The sequence below is a fragment of the Bos grunniens genome, chromosome 25 (assembly GCF_055505025.1).
Source record: "Bos grunniens cultivar Pamir isolate PY7600 chromosome 25, Bosgru_T2T1.0, whole genome shotgun sequence".
NCBI lineage: Eukaryota > Metazoa > Chordata > Mammalia > Artiodactyla > Bovidae > Bos > Bos grunniens.
Genome location: NC_141189.1, coordinates 40979801 through 41002067, shown reverse-complemented (window position 1 = coordinate 41002067; position 22267 = coordinate 40979801). Strand labels below are relative to the sequence as shown.

General features: G+C 47.3%; 1 protein-coding gene across 1 annotated transcript in view; it reads left to right on the top strand.

The window, feature by feature from the left end:
• LOC147345629 (ATP-binding cassette sub-family A member 17-like) overlaps positions 1-19742 on the top strand; it is a 107753-nt gene extending 88011 nt beyond the window's left edge. The window contains exons 24-31 of the mRNA XM_086376388.1: positions 3610-3788; positions 4422-4547; positions 7915-8109; positions 16628-16815; positions 18043-18213; positions 18444-18634; positions 18769-18842; positions 19329-19742. Of these exons, the coding sequence (XP_086232514.1) occupies positions 3610-3788; positions 4422-4547; positions 7915-8109; positions 16628-16815; positions 18043-18213; positions 18444-18634; positions 18769-18842; positions 19329-19718 (1514 nt within the window). The 3' untranslated portion in view covers positions 19719-19742. The remainder of the gene's footprint in view (positions 1-3609; positions 3789-4421; positions 4548-7914; positions 8110-16627; positions 16816-18042; positions 18214-18443; positions 18635-18768; positions 18843-19328) is intronic.
• The last annotated feature ends 2525 nt before the right edge of the window (positions 19743-22267 follow it).

Sequence of the window (22267 nt, the reverse complement as noted above, 5' to 3'; positions counted from 1 at the left end):
TGGATTGTTTCTACATTTTGGCTGTTATGAATAATGCTGCCGTGGACATTCACATACACATTTTTGTGTGAGCCTGTTTTCAGTTCTCTTGAGTGTATACTTAGGAGTGGGTTTGCTGAGTCTTATGACTTTATGTTTAGCTTTTTCAGGAAGCACCAAACTATTTTCCACAGTGGCTGCACCATTTTACATTTCACCAGCAACATATGAGGCTTCTAATTTGTCCACGTCCTTTCCAACACCTTTTAAAATTAGTTATTTTCTTTAAATGTGGAAGAACATGTGAAGTTTACCATTTTAACCATTTTTAAGTGTGCAGTTCTGTAGCATTAAATACATCCACATTGTTGTGCCATCACCACCATCCTCTCCAGAACTTTCTCCAACTTGCAGAACTGAAATTCTGAACCCACGAAACACTAACGGCCCCACCCCAGCCTCTAGTGACTACCATTCCACTCTCTCTGAGTTGGGCTACTCTAGTTGCCTCACATGAAACATTTAATTCGTTTCTCATTTCCTCTTGGGTATATTCAATAGCTATTTTCTTTGTGGTTACCATGGGAATTGCATTTTAACATCCTTAAATTAACACTCTAATTTGAATTTGTATCAGCTTAACTTCAACAATATAGAAAAACTGCTCTTATGCAGCCCTTTCCCCAATCCCTTTTAATTATTGATGTCACAAGACCTCTTTATCCATTATGTGCCCAGAACCATAGACTCATTGTTGTTTTTTATGCATCAGTTTCTTAAGTTACACAGTAAACAAAAAGTGGAGTTACAAACCAAAGTTACTACAATACTAGCCATTATAACGTCCATGTATCTACTTTCGCCAGAGATCTGTATTAGTTTGATCTATATGTCCTCATATGGCTGATGTCTGTTGTATATGCGTAAACAAAACAACCTCCTTCCATAGTTCTTCAGGCACTCTGTCTATCAGATCTAATCCCTTGAATTTATTTTTTGTCACGTTCACTGTATAATCGTAAAGGATTTGATTTAGGTCTTACATGAATGGTCTAATCAAAATTGTAAGGAATTTGATTTAGGTAGGTCCCTACTTTCTTCAGTTTAAGTCTGAATTTGGCAATAAGGAGTTCTTGCCAATGAGGCAAAGGAGAAAAGGAAAGATACACCCATTTGAATGCAGAGTTCCAAAAGAATAGCAAGGAGAAATAAGAAAGCGTTCCTCAGTGAGCAATGCAAAGAAATAGAGGAAAACAATAGAATGGGAAATACTAGAGATCTCTTCAAGAAAATTAGAGATACCGAGGGAACATTTCATTCAAAGATGGGCACAATAAAGGATAGAAATGGTATGGACCTAATAGAAGCAGAAGATATTAAGAAGAGGTGGCAAAAATACACAGAAGAACTATACAAAAAAGATCTTCATGACCCAGATAACCATGATAGTGTGATCACTCACCTAGAAGAGCCAGACGTCCTGGAGTCTGAAGTCAAGTGGGCCTTAGGAAGCATCACTACAAACAAAGCTAGCGGAGGTGATGGAATTCCAGCTGAGCTATTTCAAGTCCTAATAGATGGTACTCTGAAAGTGCTGCACTCAACATGTCAGGAAATTTGGAAAACTCAGCAGTGGCCACAGCACTGGAAAAGGTTGGTTTTCATTCTATTCCCAAAGAAAGGCAATGCCAAAGAATGTTCAGACTACCCCACAATTGCATTCATCTCACACGCTAGCAAAGTAACGCTCAAATTTATCCAAGTAAGGCTTCAACAGTACGTGAACCGTGAACTTTCACATGTTCAAGCTGGATTTAGAAAAGGCAGAGGAACCAGAGATCAAATTGCCAACATCCATCGGATCATTGAGAAAGCAAGAGAGTTCCAGAAAAACATCTACTTCTTCTTTATTGACTACGCCAAAGCCTTTGACTGTGTGGATCACAACAAACTGTGGAAAATTCTTCAAGAGATGGGAATACCAGACCACCTGACCTGCCCCCTGAGAAATCTGTATGCAGGTCAGGAAGCAACAGTTAGAACTGGACATGGAACAACAGACTGGTTCCAAATAGGAAAAGGAGTACGTCAATGCTGTATATTGTCACCCTGCTTATTTAAGTTATATGCAGAGTACATCATGCGAAATGCCAGGCTGGATGAAGCACAAACTGAAATCAAGATTGCTGGGAGAAATATCAATAACTGCAGATATGCAGATAACACAACCCTAATGGCAGAAAGTGAAGAGGACCTAAAGAGCCTCTTGATGAAAGTGAAAGAGGAGAGTGAAAAAGCTGGCTTAAAACTCAACGTTCAAAAAACCTAAGATCATGGGATCTTGTCCCATCACTTCATGGCAAAGAGGTGTGGAAGCAATGGATACAGTGAGAGACTTTATTTTCTTGGGCTGAAAAATCACTGCAGATGGTAACAGCAGCCATGAAATTAAAAGATGCTTACTCCTTGGAAGGAAAATTATGACCAACCTAGATAGCATATTGAAAAGCAGAGACATTACTTTGCCGACAAAGGACCGTTTAATCAAAGCTATGGTTTTTCCAATAGTCATGTATGGATGTGAGCGTTGAACTATAAAGAAAGCTGAGTGCCAAAAATTTGACGCTTTTGAACTGTGGTGTTGGAGAAGGCGCTTGAGAGTCCCTTGGACTGCAAGGATGTCCAACCAATCCATCCTAAAGGAAATCAGTTCTGAGTATTCACTGGAAGGATTGGTGCTGAAACTGAAACTCCAATATTTTGGCCACCTGATGCAAAGAACTGACTCATTGGAAAAGACCCTGATGCTGGGAAAGATGGAAGGAGGGAGGAGAAGGGGATGACAGACAATGAGATGGTTGGATGGTATCACTGACTCGCTGAACGTGAGTCTGAGTAAGCTCCAGGAGTTGGTGATGGACAGGGAAGCCTGGTGTGCAGCAGTCCATGGGGTCACAAAGAGTCAGAAACAACTGAGCGACTGAACTGAACTGAACTGAAACAAATGAATTGGAGAAGATAATGCATAGTATCAGTCTACTTGTATTTTAAAAGATTATATCCAGAGAGTATAGAAGTAGTACATTATATATATGTATATTATATATTATATATATATGTATATATAGTATATTATATATTACGTATATATGTATGTATATATACACACACATAAAACCGCTGTAGGGAGAGGAGAAGTACCTTGACTCCATCTCAGACGTGTCTCTTTTTTCCAATGAGTGTGTATTGTATAATTTAAAAATACATGTGTTTAAAAGAAAATTTGAAGGCAAATCAGATTAAAATAGGAGACTTGAGGCTGCTAAGTGTTTCTGCATGAGTGGTCAGTTGAAGTTACAGGGTGATTAATAATTGATAAAAGAATCAAACATATAAATAGTTTGCATTTCAAGTAACTGTTATATGGATAGGGAGAAGTCTTTTACTTTACTGAATAATTTTTGCTAAACATTGGTTCCAGCAAAAAAAGCAGAATACTGTATATGTTTCCCATCTGCTGGGGTGAAATGACGACAGTGATGACAATAATGCTCCTTTTAAATGACATTTGTTACCGTAGGAATCTAGCTGCTCTGTGTAATCTGATCGTGTCCGTTTGTCCCATTGTAGCAGAGGGCTATGTGGTCCAGGAGGACATCTATGCCTGGGAGTCTCTCGGGATGGGGAAGTACCTGATAGCCCTTGCCATCTCAGGGCTCGTGTACCTCATCCTGCTTTTCCTCATTGAAACCAATGTCTTATGGGAACTGAAAGCCAGGTTTTCTGGCCTCTACTGGAAGCAAAAATTGGTGAGTGGGTCCAAGTGTAAGTCTGTAAGGATAGATAAGGGGCTGGCTTCACGGCTTAATTCCTGCAGTCTGCAGTAACCTTGATTCTCAGAGTCAGAGGGCCTGGAGATCGTGTAACCTGCCTTCAGAAGCAGAGGGGTTACTGAGGTCCCCAGGACCCCAGGCCCTGAGGGGAGAAGGGGGAAGAGCATTGGCCTGGGCCCTGTGACCCTGGCCAGCCGTGGATTCCCTAAAACTAGTCAGCTTGTAACACCTCTCCCCTCAGTCATTCAGGAGCCAGATAGGAGAATGGCCTGTTGTGTCCGTTCTTGATGTGAATATCTTCCAGTGGCAAAGCACCTCCCCCACCCCCATGATTATGGAAATCCTGTACAAAATGGGATTGTTGTATCTTGACACCTCTGGGCTTCAAGTCTTTTTTGTTTTCTTTAAGAACCAATGCTTTCCTGTCCAGCATATCACGGTCGTGTCAACATGCACTACCTGTGGCTGTCCCTGAGAATGGGTGGTGGAGTGCAAATGGGAACTGGCATGGCCGGGCACCTTCACAACGTTACGGGGAAGGACCTTGATGTCTTCCTCCTGTCCTTGCAAAAGCACTTACACCTGCCATCCTTATCTCGGGAAAAACAGGTTGTTTTGCAGAATGCAGAGTCTGTGCCTGGAGACCAAGATGTGGAAGAGGAAGCAAAAATGATCAAGAACTCTTGGGAAGATCTGTGTAAGAAAAACCCACTGGTCCTTAAAGAACTGTCTAAGGTAAAGTCTGATGTAGCTTGAAAAGCATTACTTCACTTTTCATCCCCATTACTCTTGGGGATCCTTGTGTAGGGAAGCAGCCATCATGGCTCCAGGACCCTGCCCACTGACTTGGAGTACAGTGTAGTGCCCATTTATCAGCAGCTTTGCTTTCTGAGGTTTCAGCTACCTGCAGTCAACCATGGTCCAAAAATATTAAATGGAAAATTCCAGAAATATCAGTTCATAAGTTTTAAGCTGTGTGCTGTTCTGGGTAGCATGGTTAACTCAAGCTGTCCCACTCCACCCCTTTGTCCAGCTTGTCTGCTGTTTCATCCCTTAGTTACCGGCTCAGTTATCTGATCCAGTTTCGCAGTATCGAGTGCTTGCGCTCAAGGACTTCTCATTTTACTTACCCCAAAGCCCAAGGGTAGTGATGTTGTCAATTCGGATATTCCCTTACTGTGCCTAATTTATAAGTTACACTTTGTCAGAGGCATGTATGTATAGGAGAAACATAGTAAGTAGAGGGTCCTGTGATATCCATGGTTTCATGCTCCGACTGGGGTTCTTGGACCATATCCCCGGGGATAAGGGGACTACTGCACTGGCAGAGGATTCAGATGAGTTTTTATGGGAAAGACTCAGAGAGAGGTTTCCTCTGTGAACAGATGGCATCTGAGCTCATTTGTGCACCCAGAGACAGCAGGTAGTGCCTCAGCACCCCATTGTCTTCTAGGGGCCCCTGAGGACAAGGAGGCCTGGGATAGGAGGGGCACCGGAGCCATGGATCCCAGAAGCCCTGAAGGGTGGACATGGTTGAGTCTCTCCTGGATCTAGAAAGCAGTCTGTGGAGGAGCCAAGGAGGGGATGTGGGCTCTGAAAGCCCACAGCAAGCCTGCTAATCTCCCTAAGAGCCCGTGGGGACTGTGCTGAGAGATTCTTCAGACAGCCAGGAATGTACACACACTCATGCACACGCACACACACATGTACGCAGAGAGGGGGAGGGAGACAGAGACAGACAGAGTTGTTTCCCTATAGTTACTAGCTGTTAAAAAGCCCCCAGAATCAATCTGCCTGACTTCAGGCTCTACTACAAAGCCACAGTCATCAAGACAGTAAGATACTGGCACAAAGACAGAAATATAGATCAATGCAACAAAATAGAAAGCCCAGAGATGAATCCACACACCTATGGACACCTTATCTTTGACAAAGGAGGCAAGAATATACAATGGAGAAAAGACAATTCTTTAACAAGTGGTGCTGGGAAAACTGGTCAACCACTTGTAAAAGAATGAAACTAGAACACTTTCTAGCACCATACACAAAAATAAACTCAAAATGGATTAAAGATCTAAAAGACCAGAAACTATAAAACTCCTAGAGGAGAACATAGGCAAAACACTCTCCGACATAAATCACAGCAGGATCCTCTATGACCCACCTCCCAGAATATTGGGAAAAAAAGCAAAAATAAACAAATGGGACCTAATTAAAATTAAAAGCTTCTGCACAACAAAGGAAACTATAAGCAAGGTGAAAAGACAGCCTTCAGAATGGGAGAAAATAATAGCAAATGAAGCAACTGACAAACAACTAATCTCAAAAATATACAAGCAACTCCTACAGCTCAATTCCAGAAAAATAAATGACCCAATCAAAAAATGGGCCAAAGAACTAAACAGACATTTCTCCAAAGAAGACATACAGATGGCTAACAAATACATGAAAAGATGCTCAACATCACTCATTATCAGAGAAATGCAAATCAAAATCACAATGAGGTACCATCTCACGCCAGTCAGAATGGCTGCTATCCAAAAGTCTACAAGCAATAAATGCTTGAGAGGGTGTGGAGAAAAGGGAAACCTCTTACACTGTTGGTGGGGATGCAAACTAGTATAGCCACGATGGAGAATAGTGTGGAGATTCCTTAAAAAACTGGAAATAGAACTGCCATATGACCCAGCAATCCCACTTCTGGGCATACACACTGAGGAAACCAGAATTGAAAGAGACACATGTACCCCAATGTTCATCTCAGCACTGTTTACAATAGCCAGGACATGGAAGCAACCTAGATATCCATCAGCAGATGAATGGATAAGAAAGCCATGGTACATATACACAATGGAATATTCAGTTCAGTTCAGTTCAGTCGCTCAGTCGTGTCCGACTCTTTGCAACCCCCATGAATCGCAGCACGCCAGGCCTCCCTGTCCATAACCAACTCCCGGAGTTCACCCAAACCCACGTCCATCGAGTCGGTGGTGCCATCCAGCCATCTCATCCTCTGTCGTCCCCTTCTCCTCCTGCCCCCAATCCCTCCCAGCATCAGAGTCTTTTCCGATGGTCAACTCTTTGCATGAGGTGGCCAAAGTACTGGAGTTTCAGCTTTAGCATCATTCCTTCCAAAGAACACCCAGGACTGATTTCCTTTAGAATGGACTGGTTGGATCTCCTTGCAGTCCAAGGGACTCTCAAGAGTCTTCTCCAACACCACAGTTCAAAAGCATCAATTCTTCAGTGCTCAGCCTTCTTCACAGTCCAACTCTCACATCCATACATGACCACTGGAAAAACCATAGCCTTGACTAGACATTACTCAGCCATTAAAAAGAATATATTTGAATCAGTTCTAATGAGGTGGATGAAACTGGAGCCTATTATACAAAGTGAAGTAAGCCAGAAAGAAAAACACCAATACAGTATAACACATATATTTGGAATTTAGAAAGATGGTAACAATAACCCTGTATGCGAGACAGCAAAAGAGACACAGATGCATAGAACAGTCTTTTGGAGTCTGTGGGAGAAGGCGAGGGTGGGATGGTTTGGGAGAATGGCATTGAAACATGTATATTATCATATGTGAAACGAATTGCCAGTCCAGGTTCGATGCATGATACAGGGTGCTCGGGGCTGGTGCACTGGGATGACCCAGAGGGATGGGATGGGGAGGGAGGTGGGGGGTGGTTCAGGATGGGGGACACGTGTACACCCGTGGCAGATTCATGTCAATGTATGGCAAAACCAATACAGTATTGAAAAGTAATTAGCCTCCATAAAATAAATAAATTTATATTAAAAAAAAAGCCCCCAGAAACCAGCTCAGGCAACATCAAAGTGGTTTTCTTTGCTTTGAGGAAAGCAGGGAAGAGGCTTATCTTAGAGAACTATGTTCTCAGTGTGCAGGGGCAGGAAGAGAGAAGACCTCCTGAGCCCACTGGGAGCAGCAGCTGGGATGAGAAGGCAGATCCCAGCCTGGGTACCTCGGAGTCCGGGAGCCCTGGGGGCAGAACTGGAGTGCAACTGAAAACTCCGGGCTGCTGGCTCCAGGCCTCCTCACTGGGTGTCTTGTCTTCTGTCTTGGCTATCTCAGGTCTATTCCAGGAAGGTGCCTCCACTGGCTGTGAACAAGGTTTCCTTCACTGTTCAAGCAGAGGAGTGCTTTGGTCTTCTTGGCCTCAATGGAGCTGGGAAAACTACCATTTTCAAGATATTGACTGGAGAAGAGTCTATCACCTCTGGGGACGCCTTTGTCAACAGCATCAGCATCAGCTCTGACTTGAGGAAGGTAGGCGGTGACCTGGGACGAGGGGGCATGAGCCTAGGGGTGGTGTGGGTGTATCAGGAAGAGGGTCCCCTGAAATACACCTGTGAGTGTTACAGAGGGTTGGGGACAGGGAGCTGGAATGAAGCCCACCTTTGAAAATTCCAGGTGTCGAATTTATCTCTGACTCCCAAAACCATAGCTCCTTCCTAGACCTCTTCTCTGAGCTCCAGATTGTATGTCAAGCTGCTTACTCAACATTGCCTTGAAAATGTCCCTGAAACCCAAGGCCTCTCAAGACCAGTGGACCCCCAAAGCCATGAGCTGTCCCCACAAGCCCCCGTCTCTTCCCCCACTCCCCATGTGCTCCCTGGAGGACTGAGTGGCACCATCTACCGCCATCCCAGGCACCACTCAGGACACCCAGCTGGCAGTCATGGTCCATGGATGCTCCCTCCCAGTGAGCCCTGGAATCTGTCCTCCCTGACCCTGTGCCCACTGCACTTCCCGAGCCAAGGCCATGCCTAACTTTCAGCCTCAGCTTCCTTGCCTTCTCTGAAGCATTTCTTAACGCAGGCCTTTCCCTCCTTCACACTCTAGCTTTCCTTTTTGTTCGCTCCTATAGCTTCTCCTTTCTTCTGGCTCTTCTCTCACTGGCACTTCTTCCTTAGACTCCTGTGGTGGATCTTCTTCCTCTAGCCCATTAGACTGCACTGCTCCCCAGGGCCGCAGCATCAGCCCACTGTCTTTGTCCTTCCACACACACTGTCCCCACCCCCCCCAATCTCATTCCTTATGCTGACTCCCATTATCTTCTGTCTGCTGATGGCTCCCAAGTAGTCACACCCTCAGCCCAGTCCCAGTCCTGTGTTTCAGACCTGCATATACATCCCTTCTAAACAGCTTGACAAAGACATAGTCAAATTTAGTATATGCCTTACACCTGACCCCCTTCTTGGGGTCTACTTCCATCATTGGCACCAATTCAGTGAAACAACTTTTGAACGCCTAGTGTATGCCAACAGTTGTGTAAGCCCAGTGACTCTCACTTGCAAGGAGCTTATGATCATGAGAACCAGCCGTTGCCATGCAGTGACTTAAGTGTAATGATGGTGGGGGAGTGGGGTCAGTATACAGTGGATTCAATGACAGGCGTACAAGGACACCAAACTACAGGGGTCTAGTCGAAGCTGTACCATTCACAGCATGCACTGTACTAGCTTTACTGTCCATGACCAACATAAAGTTTAGAGAGAAGGTGGAAGAATCAACATGGGCTAGTTCCAGAATCCATGCTCGTAATTATTACTCTCTGTCACCTTTTAGCAGACACTGCTTGGCCGAACAACCATACCCAGTATAAGCATCTCATGGCTAGGAGCCATTTACTATTAATTTTAATTTTTATTATTTTAAAAATTATGGACAAGTCTTTTGGTAATGGCAAATCAGGTAACTCTAATCCCTTTCCTGGTGGTCATTAATAACTAGAAAAATAGGACCAAATTTTGGAAACATGTCTTTGAAGGATTCAGAGAACTAAAAAGATAGTGAAGACTTATGAGCCAAGAGGTAGGAGAGGACGGGGACCCAAGGAGGTGGCCCATTCAAGGCTGGGTTGCTGAGCTCTGAATATTTTTTGCCCTTAGTTTTGAATTGGCCCACACTGGAGTTCAGGATGACCCTTCTGGGGCATAGGGAGGCCTGATGCAAGCATCCTTTCCTTGAGTCAGGACCCTGGAGGGCTGCATCCCAGGTGTAGGGATGAACTGTACTTGGACAAGTTCATGCAAGAATTGCAGAACAACCTGGACTCTTATCAGTCCCTGAAATGGAATTGATGTGACTCAACCACCACTGCTCCCAGGTGCCTGGCAGGAGCAAATGTCAGGAGCTGGCAGAAGAGGCTCACATCCTAGGCCTCAAATGATTTCAGCAAACAACTTGAAATGCAGTGTTTGGTGCACATTAAAAAAATAATAATAATAACCATGCACGTGTACCTAAACAACAACTCCTCCCCACAAAAAAATAATTTAGAATGAAGCATGGAGAATCAAAGTGTAGAAAACAAATATACAGAAGAAGATAAGAAACATTGTGGTATACCTTCAAGACAGCCCCCTAGTAACCCTCCTGAGATTTACACCCTTAAGAAGATCACCCCAGATGGTACCAGGGTTGGTCTGTGTGACTGACAGAATACTGTGGAAGAAGTGGTATGCCACTGTTGAGACTGGGTCATGAGGGACACAGCAGCTTCTCTTTTGGGTATACTCGCCTTCACAGCACTCACTCTGGGGAACACTAACGGCCATGTCATGAAGACTCTCAGGCAGCCCTGTGGATCATAGAAAATAATCAGTGCAATAGGAGACAAAGTGAGAGAGAAAAAGGAATATAGAACATACGGGACAAGTAGATAGCCCTAAGATGGTAGATTCAAATCCAATTACATTAGTACTTACATTACATACAAATGGATGAAAGACTTCAATTGGAAGATTGAGATTATTAGAGAAGATACTCAAAGGTTAAAACAGAGTTACCATATGACCCAGCAGTTTCACTCGTAGGTATATATATCCAAGAGAACTAAAAAACCGTTAATACATTCACACAAAAATTTGTACATGAATGTTCATAGCAGCATTTTTCACAGTAGCCAAAAGGTAGAATCAACCCTAATGTCCACTAACAAACAGATGAAGGATAAACAAAATGTGATGTATCCATGCGCAAGGATATCATTCAACCATAAAAAAGGAATGAAGCACCGACATACGCTATACTACGCATGGACCTTAAATACGGGATGCAGAGCAAAAGAAGCAGAGCACAAAAGGGCACAGATTGTGTGATTCTGTTTATATGAAACACCCAGAACAGGCAAATCCATGGTGACAAGCAGATCGATGGTTGCCAGGGCTTGGGCGTTCTGGGGAAAATGAGTAGTAACTTTTCATGGATTTGAGGTTTCTCTGGGGAGGAGCGATGTCATGTTATAAAATTGATTGTGATCATGGAGGAGAAAGCAATGGCACCCCACTCCAGTACTCTTGCCTGGAAAATCCCATGGACGGAGGGAGCCTGGTGGGCTTCAGTCCATGGGGTCGCTAAGAGTCAGGCACGACTGAACGACTTCACTTTCACTTTTCACTTTCATGCATTGGAGAAGGAAATGGCAAGCCACTCTGGTGTTCTTGCCTGGAGAATCCCAGGGACGGGGGAGCCTGGTGGGCTGCCGTCTATGGGGTCGCACAGAGTTGGACATGACTGACGCGACTTAGCAGCAGCAGTGATCGTGGCCCACCAGTGTGAATACACTAAAAGCCACTGAATTGAACACATTTGATGGGTGAATTGTATGATATGTGAATTATATATCAATAAGCTGTTACTGAAAGAAGGAAGAAGGAATGAACAAGCAAAGGAATAAAAGACACGACAAGACAGGATGAGGGCAGGTGGTCATGACAGCCCCACCGGCTAGCCTTGTCACCACCAGTCATCCATCCAACTCATTGAAGCTCACTGAGAGGCAAGTACAAACCTGCTCTGTAAACTCAGATGAAAAGGAATGTTACATTTCTTTGTATTATTTAAAATCAAGCGGCATCTGCCTACAAGACCCTCCTCTTGTCTGACTGGCAAGAAACTGGATTTCAGTCTTCCTGGAATCTGTCTGCACATCACCTCCTGGAAGTTTGTGAAAATTCATGGTAGGAAATATAGTTCAACATGCTCCTCACTTCACTTTCTCCTAGAAATCCCACATGGATTAATCTCATTAGCAAACTCAAATCTACATCCTTGCTCTCTTCCTTTGTGAGCTTTCTGCTTACCACCCTTTACATGTGCAAATATTTTTAAACATTCTTTCACATTTCCTAAAATATATTCTTATCACATGTGAAGAGCCGACTCATTAGAAAAGATCCTGATGCTGGGAAAGATTGAGAGCAGGAGAAGGGGGCAACAGAGGATGAGGTGGTTGAATGGCATCACAGACTCAGTGGACATGAATTTGAACAAATTCTGGGAGATAGTGAAGGACAGGGAAGCCTGGCGTGCTGCAGTCCATGGAGTTGCAAAGAGTTGGACATCATTTGGCAACTGAACAACAATTCTTTTCAGAATCTGCTGGTACGCCAAAAGTCAGCAGAGACTTTTGAATGTCCACATGCATTTCTATCAAAGTCATTCACTGTCTCAGAATCGTTCGGCTCCACTGTGGGACTTTCCCTGGTCCATGGGGCCTCGTGCTCTGAGCAGGGCTCTGTGGCCATCCTATGGCAGTAGGCTTACTCCAGACTCAGGTGTGTAAGAAATAGCACATTCCTTCATTTTCTTTGCATCAAATTATAACATTTTCAAGCCTTCTATCCAAAAATTTGTTCATAAATTTGAAGGCCTATATAGACCAACACTGGAGGTAAATTTCAAATAATGATTGAAGATCTCCCCTTTCTTAAGAGTCCAGGCTAAAAGGGATTGATGGGCAAGTCTACCAGCCACCACCAAGCAGTTATTTCCTTCTTGTATACCTCTTCCAAATCACAGGAGAGAAGACGGGGTGCTACCCAATCTGAAGTGAAAATCAAACAAACAGTGTCCAACATGAGCCATAGGCCAACTTCATATAGGAACATAAAGCCTTAAGTAAGATATTTAGATAGCTGAGAAAAGAAGAGAAAGGCAAAGGAGAAAAGGAAAGATATACCCGTTTGAATGCAGAGTTCCAAATGCAAGGAGAGTAAGAAAGCCTTCCTCAGTGAGCAAAGCAAAGAAATAGAGGAAAACAATAGAATAGGAAAGACTAGAGATCTCTTCAAGAAAATTAGAGATACCGAGGGAACATTTCATCCAAAGATGGGCACAATAAAGGACAGAAACGGTATGGACCTAACAGAAGCAGAAGATATTAAGAAGAGATGGCAAGAATACACGAAGAACTATACAAAAAAGATCTTCATGACCCAGATAACCATGATAGAGTGATCACTCACCTAGAAGAGCCAGATGTCCTGGAGTCTGAAGTCAAGTGGGCCTTAGGAAGCATCACTACGAACAAAGCTAGCGGAGGTGATGGAATTCCAGCTGAGCTATTTCAAGTCCTAATAGATGGTGCTGTGAAAGTGCTGCACTCAACATGCCAGCAAATTTGGAAAACTCAGTGACTTTTGAATGTCCACATGCATTTGGACAGGACTGGAAAAGGTTGGTTTTCATTCTAATCCCAAAGAAAGGCAATGCCAAAGAATGTTCAGACTACCCCACAATTGCATTCATCTCACATGCTAGCAAAGTAACGCTCAAATTTATCCAAGTGAGGCCTCAACAGTACATGAACCATGAACTTCCACATGTTCAAGCTGGATTTAGAAAAGGCAGAGGAACCAGAGATCAAATTGCCAACATCCGTTGGATCATTGAGAAAGCAAGAGAGTTCCAGAAAAACATCTACTTCTGCTTTATTGACTACGCCAAAGCCTTTGACTGTGTGGATCACAACAAACTGTGGAAAATTCTTCAAGAGATGGGAATACCAGACCACCTGACCTACCCCCTGAGAAATCTGTATGCAGGTCAAGAAGCAACAGTTAGAACCAGACATGGAACAGCAGACTGGTTCCAAATTGGTAAAGGAGTATGTCAACGCTGTATATTGTCACCCTGCTTATTTAACTTATATGCAGAGTACATCATGCGAAATGCCAGGCTGGATGAAGGACAAGCTGGAATCAAGATTGCTGGGAGAAATATCAATAACCTCAAATATGCAGATGACACCACCCTAATGGCAGAAAGTGAAGAGGACCTAAAGAGCCTCTTGATGAAAGTGAAAGAGGAGAGTGAAAAAGCTGGCTTAAAACTCAACATTCAAAAAACTAAGATCATGGCATCTGGTCCCATCACTTCATGGTAAATAGATGGGGAAACAATGCAAACAGTGAGAGACTTTATTTTCTTGGGCTGAAAAATCACTGCAGATGGTGACCACAGCCATGAAATTAAAAGACGCTTGCTCCTTGGAAGAAAAGCTATGACCAACCTAGACAGTGTATTAAAAAGCAGAGACATTACTTGGCTGACAAAGGTCCGTCTAATCAAAGCTATTGGTTTTCCAATAGTCATGTATGGATGTGAGAGCTGGAGTATAAAGAAAGCTGAGCACTTTTGAACTGTGGTGTTGGAGAAGACTCTTGAGAGTCCTCTGGACTGCAAGGAGATCCAACCAGTCCATCCTAAAGGAAATCAGTTCTGAATATTCATTGGAAGGACTGATGCTGAATCTGGATCTCTGATACTTTGGCCAACTGATGTGAAGAACTGACCCATTGGGAAAGACCCTGATGCTGGGAAAGATTGAAGGCACGAGAAGAGGGCAACAGAGGATGAGACGGTTGGATGGCATCACCAACTCGATGGACATGAGTTTGAGCAAGCTCTGGGAGTTGGTGATGGACAGGGAAGCCTGGCGTGCTGCAGTCCATGGTGTCACAGCGTCAGACACGACTGAGCCACTGAACGGAACTGAACTGAAGATATTGACAATAGAAATTCAGCAGGATATTGAAAGAGTAAAAATTACAATTGTCAGGCTTATTCCAGAAATGAGATTTAACAGTAGGAAATCTACCAGTATAAAGCACTACCTTCATAGATGAAAGGAGAAAAATATTTATCAATAGAAGCGGAAGAAGCATTGGATGAAAATTCAGTACCCACTCATGGTTTTTAAAAAAATGTTAGCAAACTGTCTTGAGATAAAAGAACTAGAGGTATCATGCTCCCTGACTTCAGACTATACTACAAAGCTCCAGTAATCAAAACTATATGGTACTGGCATAAAAACAGACACATAGAACAATGGAACAGAATAGAGAGCTCAGAAATAAACCCATGCGTTTATGGTCAACTCCCCTGGAAGAGGGCATGCCACCCACTCCAGTATTCTTGCCTGGAGAATCCCATGGACAGAGGAGCCTGGTTTGCTGCAAGTTCATAACAGCAAAAACTCGGAAATATCACACATGTGCCTGAATCTTTTATAAACAGCCAACCCAAATCTTCATGGCAGATAGATGGGGAAACAGTGGAAACAGTGGCTGACTTTATTTTTCTGGGCTCGAAAATCACTGCAGATGGCGATTGCAGCAATGAAATTAAAAGACGCTTACTCCTTGGAAGGAAAGTTATGACCAACCTAGACAGCATATTAAAAAGCAGAGACATTACTTTGCCAACAAAGGTCCGTCTAGTCAAGGCTATGGTTTTTCCAGTGGTCATGTATGGATGTGCGAGTTGGACTGTGAAGAAAGCTGAGTGCTGAAGAATTGATACTTTTGAACTGTGGTGTTGGAGAAGACTCTGGAGAGTCCCTTGGACTGCAAGGAGATCCAACCAGTCCATTCCAAAGGAGATCAGTCATGGGTGTTCATTGGAAGGACTGATGTTGAGGCTGAAACTCCAATACTTTGGCCACCTCATGCGAAGAGTTGACTCATTGGAAAAGACCCTGATGCTGGGAAAGATTGAGGGCAGGAGGAGAAGGGGACAACAAAGGATGAGATGGCTGGATGGCATCACTGACTCGATGGACGTGAGTTTTCGTAAACTCCAGGAGTTGGTGATGGACAGGGAGGCTTGGCGTGCTGCGGTTCATGGGATCGCAAAGTCCAACACGACTGAGCGACTGAACTGAACTGAACCTAAATCTTAATGATTAAGTCACAATCAAACTGAGTTGGAATAGGCTTATGTGCTCAGTTGCTCAGTAGTGTCCAACTCTCTGCAGCCCCACGATCAGGCTCCTCTGTCAATGGGATTTCCCAGGCAAGAATACTGGAGTGGCTTGCCATTTCCTTCTCCAGGGGATCTTCCCAACTCAGGGATTGAAACTGTCTCTTGTGCCTCCTCCTTTGGCAGATAGATTCTCTACCATTGTGCTACCTGGGAAGCCCAAGTTGAAGTAGGTTTGTATTAATATTTACTGACCACGGCTGATCCTTAATACATAACATTGAATTAAAATGATAGAATGGTAAAATGGTAAGTGTGGAATGGTAAATAAGGGTGACCCAGTTGTTTTATGCAGCCATGCAGAAGTCTGGAAGTGCACCGATGTGACTGCACCACCTGGGGCAGGCCCCGGACAAGAGATTCCAGCACCCTCACAAAGAAAATGTATTTGTGGGTTACTTGTCTAATAGAAAATATGCTTAAACGGGAAAAAATAAAGTGTCTTCTGCCGACCATACTCTTGGAAAGTGGCAAGAGATAGGGCAACTGTGGACACTGAGGTTTCCTGCTGGGCAGGCAGGATTGTAAGTGCTCCAGATCCACATGCGCCCTCTGGGGTTGGGGTTCACGCCAGCAGCCAGTGCTGCATCCAGGCTCCCCAGTGTCCCTGGTGGCCCCTGGCACATGTCTGTTCACCTGGCACTTGTGGGTGTGCATGAGGCAGAGGCCAGGCCCCTGCCCAGTGGGGAGCTTTCCTTCTGACCCGCCTTCCCCTTGGGCTGTGCTCCAATTCCAGGTGCGACAGTGGATCGGCTACTGTCCCCAGGTCGATGCCCTGCTGGACCACATGACGGGCAAGGAGACGCTGGTCATGTTCTCCCGGCTCCGGGGCATCCCTGAGCGTCACATCAGCTCCTGTGTGGACCAAATTCTTGATGACTTGCTCATGTACACGTACGCCGACAAATTGGTGAAGACCTACAGGTGAGACTCGGGGCCCCCTCAGCCCTCCCGTCCCAAAATAAGATGTGCTGTGGTTCTGTTCAGTGCTGGGGGGTAGGGCAAGGCCTCCTGGCTCTGTGCCTGGGGGAACTGTGTGGTCCTCACCACTGCGCAGGTTTCCAGGGAGGTGGCCTTTCTGCTCTGTGAGAATGGGTCAGCGGCCTGGGCTGTCCCATGGCCCTGTTTCCTCTGGTTACCTGGCTGAGGATGGGCTGACGCACCACAGCTGTTACTCTTCCTGCCACTTCACCAGGGCTTCTGACCTGCAGCAGATTTGCACTGCACGCCCACACTCCCGCACCCTGCTCTGTGTGAGCCATCTGAGCAGCTGATGTTCTACTGAAGAGCGTGGGGTCTTCCTGGGTCTTTCGTCACCAGTGATCCTAACCCAATTCCCGTTAGCTTAAACAAAGCAAGGCTACTCGGTCCCAAGTCCCAGGCCGCCCCTTGAGCTGTGCACAGTGCCCCTGCAGACTGTTAGCAGAACTGGATCAGGGCGCCCAGGAGTTAGAGGACGGTGCCCTCTTTCTTCTGTTAACTTCTGTTTCAATCATGTTTTCATGTTTCCCTGCATCTTTTGATGATTAAATAAATTAACATTTGGGAAGTAGGCAATGGCACCCCACTCCAGTACTTTTGTCTAGAAAATCCCATGGATGGAGGAGCCTGGTAGGCTGCAGTCCATGGGGTTGTTAGAGTTGGACACGACTGAGCGACTTCACTTTCACTTTTCACTTTCATGCATTGGAGAAGGAAATGCAACCCACTCCAGTGTTCTTGCCTGGAGAATCCCAGGGACAGGGAAGCCTGGTGGGCTGCAGTCCATGGGGTTGCTAGAGTCGGACACGACTGAGCGACTTCACTTTCACTTTTACTTCACTTTACTTTACATCATAAATGCTATGTGTTCTTCTTAAAAGAAGTTAGCTAAAATGGTTCTATGCCCTTACCCTGCGACACCCATAGAGGCCCTCAGAGGAGATCCACGGACCATGTGCTCAGCCTGGACTGACCCCTATGCCCAGGAGAACGGTTTAGATGCTGAGTGGACAGCTGAGTTACAGTGTACCCCTGGGGGCGGGTAGTGGGTCATGTTACTAAAGGCCCCACCAGGGCACATGAGCACTTTCTTAGCAAAGGAAAAAGCAGGGAAGATTGCACTGGAAACTTAGGGTTGCCAGTCACCCAATTTCTCCCCCTCGGCCCCAGTGGCGGCAACAGGCGGAAGCTGAGTGCTGGCATTGCCCTGCTAGGAGAGCCTGTGGTCATCTTCCTGGACGAGCCATCCACTGGCATGGATCCTGTGGCCCGGCGTCTGCTCTGGGGCACTGTGGCACGGGCCCGAAAGTCCGGCAAGGCCATCATCATCACCTCCCACAGGTTCAGCCAGGATGGGGGCTGTGGGCCGGGTGGGCCAGGAGGGGCTGGGTGGACAGAAGATCTGTCAGCCTCTAGTGAAGAGTCTGTGAGGCGAGTGGGCCACACCCTGAGCGTGGAATCAGGAACAGCTTGATCTGGGCGTCAGCACTTTCCTAGGTGCACGGTTTTGGCGTGGAGGGCAGGCATCAGCATTCCCCGCTGATATATCAGGCTCCGCCCCCTCTTCCCAGCATGGAGGAGTGTGAAGCCTTGTGCACCCGGCTGGCCATCATGGTGCAGGGTCAGTTCAAGTGCCTGGGCAGCCCACAGCACCTCAAGAGCAAGTTTGGCAGCGGCTACTCCCTGCGGGCCAAGATCCGGAGTGACGGGCAGCAGGAGGCCCTGGAGGAGTTCAAGGCGTTCGTGGGCCTGACCTTCCCAGGTATGTGCTGCAGAGGGCGCCGTGCGTCTGTGCATCCCTGAGCACTGGAACGGGAGTCACGATTCCGGGGCGAATGCCACCCTCCCCTGGCCGTCCAGCCTGGCCCTCAGGGACATGGTCTCTCCTTTGTGCAGGCAGCGTCCTGGAGGATGAGCACCAAGGGATGGTCCATTACCACCTGCCCGGCGATGACCTCAGCTGGGCGAAGGTGAGCACATACCTGGACACCAGGGAGCACACCTCTGATGTCGTGCACTTTCAGAGTTCTCTGTTTCCGGTGGAAGTCCAATTCAGTCCTGCTGCAACATTCATGTGAATTTCATAGAAAATTTTGATAAGTATATTTGAACTGGAAGGGACCTCAGAGATCAGCTCCTTCTGCCCCCTCATCTCACAGAGAGGGGAGCTGGTTCAAAGAGGGCATGCCACATGCCCAGTGCACACAGCAAGCCAGGACCCAGCGGGACCTCTGCTTCTGGCACCACTCCCAGCCAGGTCCCTTTCCCTCAGATCCCAGACAGCTGAATTCCGTAGGACTGACTGCCTGAGAGGTGGTCTGGGAGCAGCTGAGAGAGGAATGGGCCTCTGGGGGCTCTGTAACAATCTCAGAGACCTTTCCTCTTCCCACCCCTTGCTGCGTCCGCCCCCGCTCCCCTGTGCCTGCCGTCCACAGTGGCCCCCTCTCTTCCCACAGGTGTTTGGCATTATGGAGCAAGCCAAGACGATGTACATGTTGGAGGACTACTCAGTCAACCAAATCTCCCTGGAGGACATCTTCCTGAGCTTCAGCTGCCCTGTGCCCCCTGCGCAAGGGAGTAACAGACAAGGGAGGGCCAAGCCCGCAGACCCCGCGTTTCCCTGTCCACCTGTCTCTCCCTCTTCCTCCCAGCTACCCTCTCCACCTCCCACTCCACCCCCCACTCCATCTTCCTCCCAGCGTTTCTCCCAGCCTCTCTCCTGGTCTCCCATTCCAATTCCCTTCAGGCCTTCCTCCTGGTCTTCATCCCAGCCACCCTCTCTGCCTCGCTCTCCACCTGCCTCCCAGCCTCCCTCGCCACATCCCTCAAAGACTGCCTTGCTGTAATAAAGAGTTCCCTGTGCTAGGCTAGCCCGGGTGCACACAGCCTGCCATGGGCTGCAAGGTGTACAGAGGCAACCTGAAGACCCAGTAAGCTCAGCTTGGGGGTGGAGGAGTGGGCTGGCTCTCTGCCAGATTGAGGGCACCAGCCTTAGAGGCCTGGTGGAGAATCCAGGTCCATTTCTGTGGAAAGGGATCCCCTTGGATCACACGTGAGTGGCCTGCAGGCTCACTGAGACCTGGCTGTGGGATCAGAGGGACATCTGTCACATCCCATCAGCAGCATGAAGGCCTGGGGGTGACCATGGCTGTAACAGGGCCGTGCTCCTGAGCAGAGTATAAGAGGGCCCTGCCTCTGACTACAGTGTAACAGGGCCGCCGTGCTCCTGACTATAGTATAACAGGGCCGGGCTTCTGACTACAGTGTAACAGGGCCGTGCTCCTGACTACAGAATAACAGGGCTGTGCTCCTGACCTAGGTCTAAGAGGGCTGTGCTCCTGACTAGAGTGTAACAGGGCTGTGTTTCTGACTACAGTATAACAGGGCCGTGCTCCTGACCACAGTGTACCAGGGCCGCACCCCTGACCACGGTATAAGAGGGCTGCGCCCCTGACCACGGTGTACCAGGGCCGTGCCCAACTACAGTATAACAGGATCGTGCTCCTGACCATGGTCTAAGAGGGCCATGCCCCTGACTACGGTAAAACAGGGCCATGACCCTGATTACAGTACAACAGGGCCGTGCCCCTGACCACAGTCTAAGAGGGACGTGCCCCTGATTACAGTATAACAGGGCTGTGCCCCTGACCACAGTCTAAGAGGGCCATGCCCCTGACCACAGTGTACCAGGGCCGTGCCCCTGACTACAGTGTACCAGGGCCATAGTACTGAAGGTAGGACAAGTTTGCAAACCTAAGTCACCATTTTCCAATATTTCAATATTTTGATTTGTGTGGCTCCATCTGTTCTTTGCCCTGGCTGTAACACTAACCCTAACCTGTATGTGGCCCTCCATCAACCTGTGATGTAGTCATAATCATTATCCCCATTGCCTGGAAGAGTAAGCTGAGACCTAGAGACATCCAGCAACTTTCCATGGTCAGCTGATGGCAGAGCCAGGATTCACCTCAGGCAGAAGTTCTCAAGTGGGGTTCCTGGCTGGAAGCATCCACCTCTTCAGAAACTTGTTAGAAATGTGGGTTCTTGCGCTCCACCCCAGCATCGCTGAATCAGAAATTTGAGGGGTGAGGTCCAGCAATCTGCGTTCTGATGCAACTCAGGCATGAGCGGCGGTGAGCGAAGGCTGTGAGCTGGGACCATCAAGCCTGAGTGTGCATGGGTGTGGCCCTGCACCTTTATCACGAGGGCCCTTCTCCAAGAAGCACATAGCTTCTTTCTCCAGCGTGGTCACGCCAGCCCCTCTCACAAGCCCCGCTGGGCTCCTTTGCAGGTAGCCCTCTCTCTCCCTTCTAAGCCAAGTTCCAGGAAGGAGTGTGGTGTCTGCTGTCCCTGGCCCCACTTTCCACCCCCACGTCCGGCTGCACACCCACCGCTCTTTCCTGTGACTGCTCAGAGTGTGGGCCTCTGCCTGGAGGAGTCCAGCGACAAAGTAACAGTACAGGGGGAGGACAAAAAGTACCAAACAGGAAACTGTAGCCAGTGGGAACACAGGTCTGTGAGGAAGGCTGAAAGCCTTCAGGCCTGGAGGACTCGCCCCTCCTCCGGTGTGGAGCAGGCCCCAGGCTTGCTTTGCTCTACCCACTCCTCTTCTGCACACACCACCCCCACCTCCTCACCCGTGCTTCCAGGGCCTCATAGCCGCGCTGTGATCATCTGTTCACTTGTCTCCTACTCCAGACTGGCTTGGAGTCTTGGCATCTTGGCTCCTGTGTGTGTTCAGCTGCTGAGCACAGAACCAGTACCCTGATGGAGTTCAGAGAGCAGCGTGAGGGGTGGGGGGACAGAGCACAGTTTTGAGGCCTTGGGAAGAGGGTAAGAAGACAGCCTTGACCCAGATTCCCTGGCGTCTCTGGGGAAAACCACTGTGTCCTTGGCCATCAAGCACTTCTCCCAGAAGTTGCATTTCTTTCCTTGTCAGAATGTCTCACAGAGGAGGTGGGATGTGAGCTGGTTCCTGAAAGACAAGGCTGAGTGGGCACTGCCTAATACCTGGGTGAACAGAATGTTGAAGCCACTGAAGCAAGCAGGCGTGCTCTTCTGTTTTAGTGGGCTCCCAATTGACCGCGAGGAGATACTGAGGACTGACAAGGTCCGGGTGACACGCTGAGGGCTTGCCCTGGGAGGGATGGAGGAGGGGTCCAGGGTGAGCCACGTTTCAAGGGAAGGAGTCAGACATGCTGGATGAGTTAGTCACCCAGGTGTGTTTCTGCCCTGCGATCTATGCCAACAGCGACGCGGCACAGAACCAAGGGTCTCCTCGCCTGAAGCAAGGACGGGAAGCAGGGCCTGCGGCCTCAGGGTGCGGGCCACTAAGGTCAGGGGGCAGCCTCGGTGAGGTGCCTCCCGCGGGCGCCCACTCGCCTGCCTCCACGCA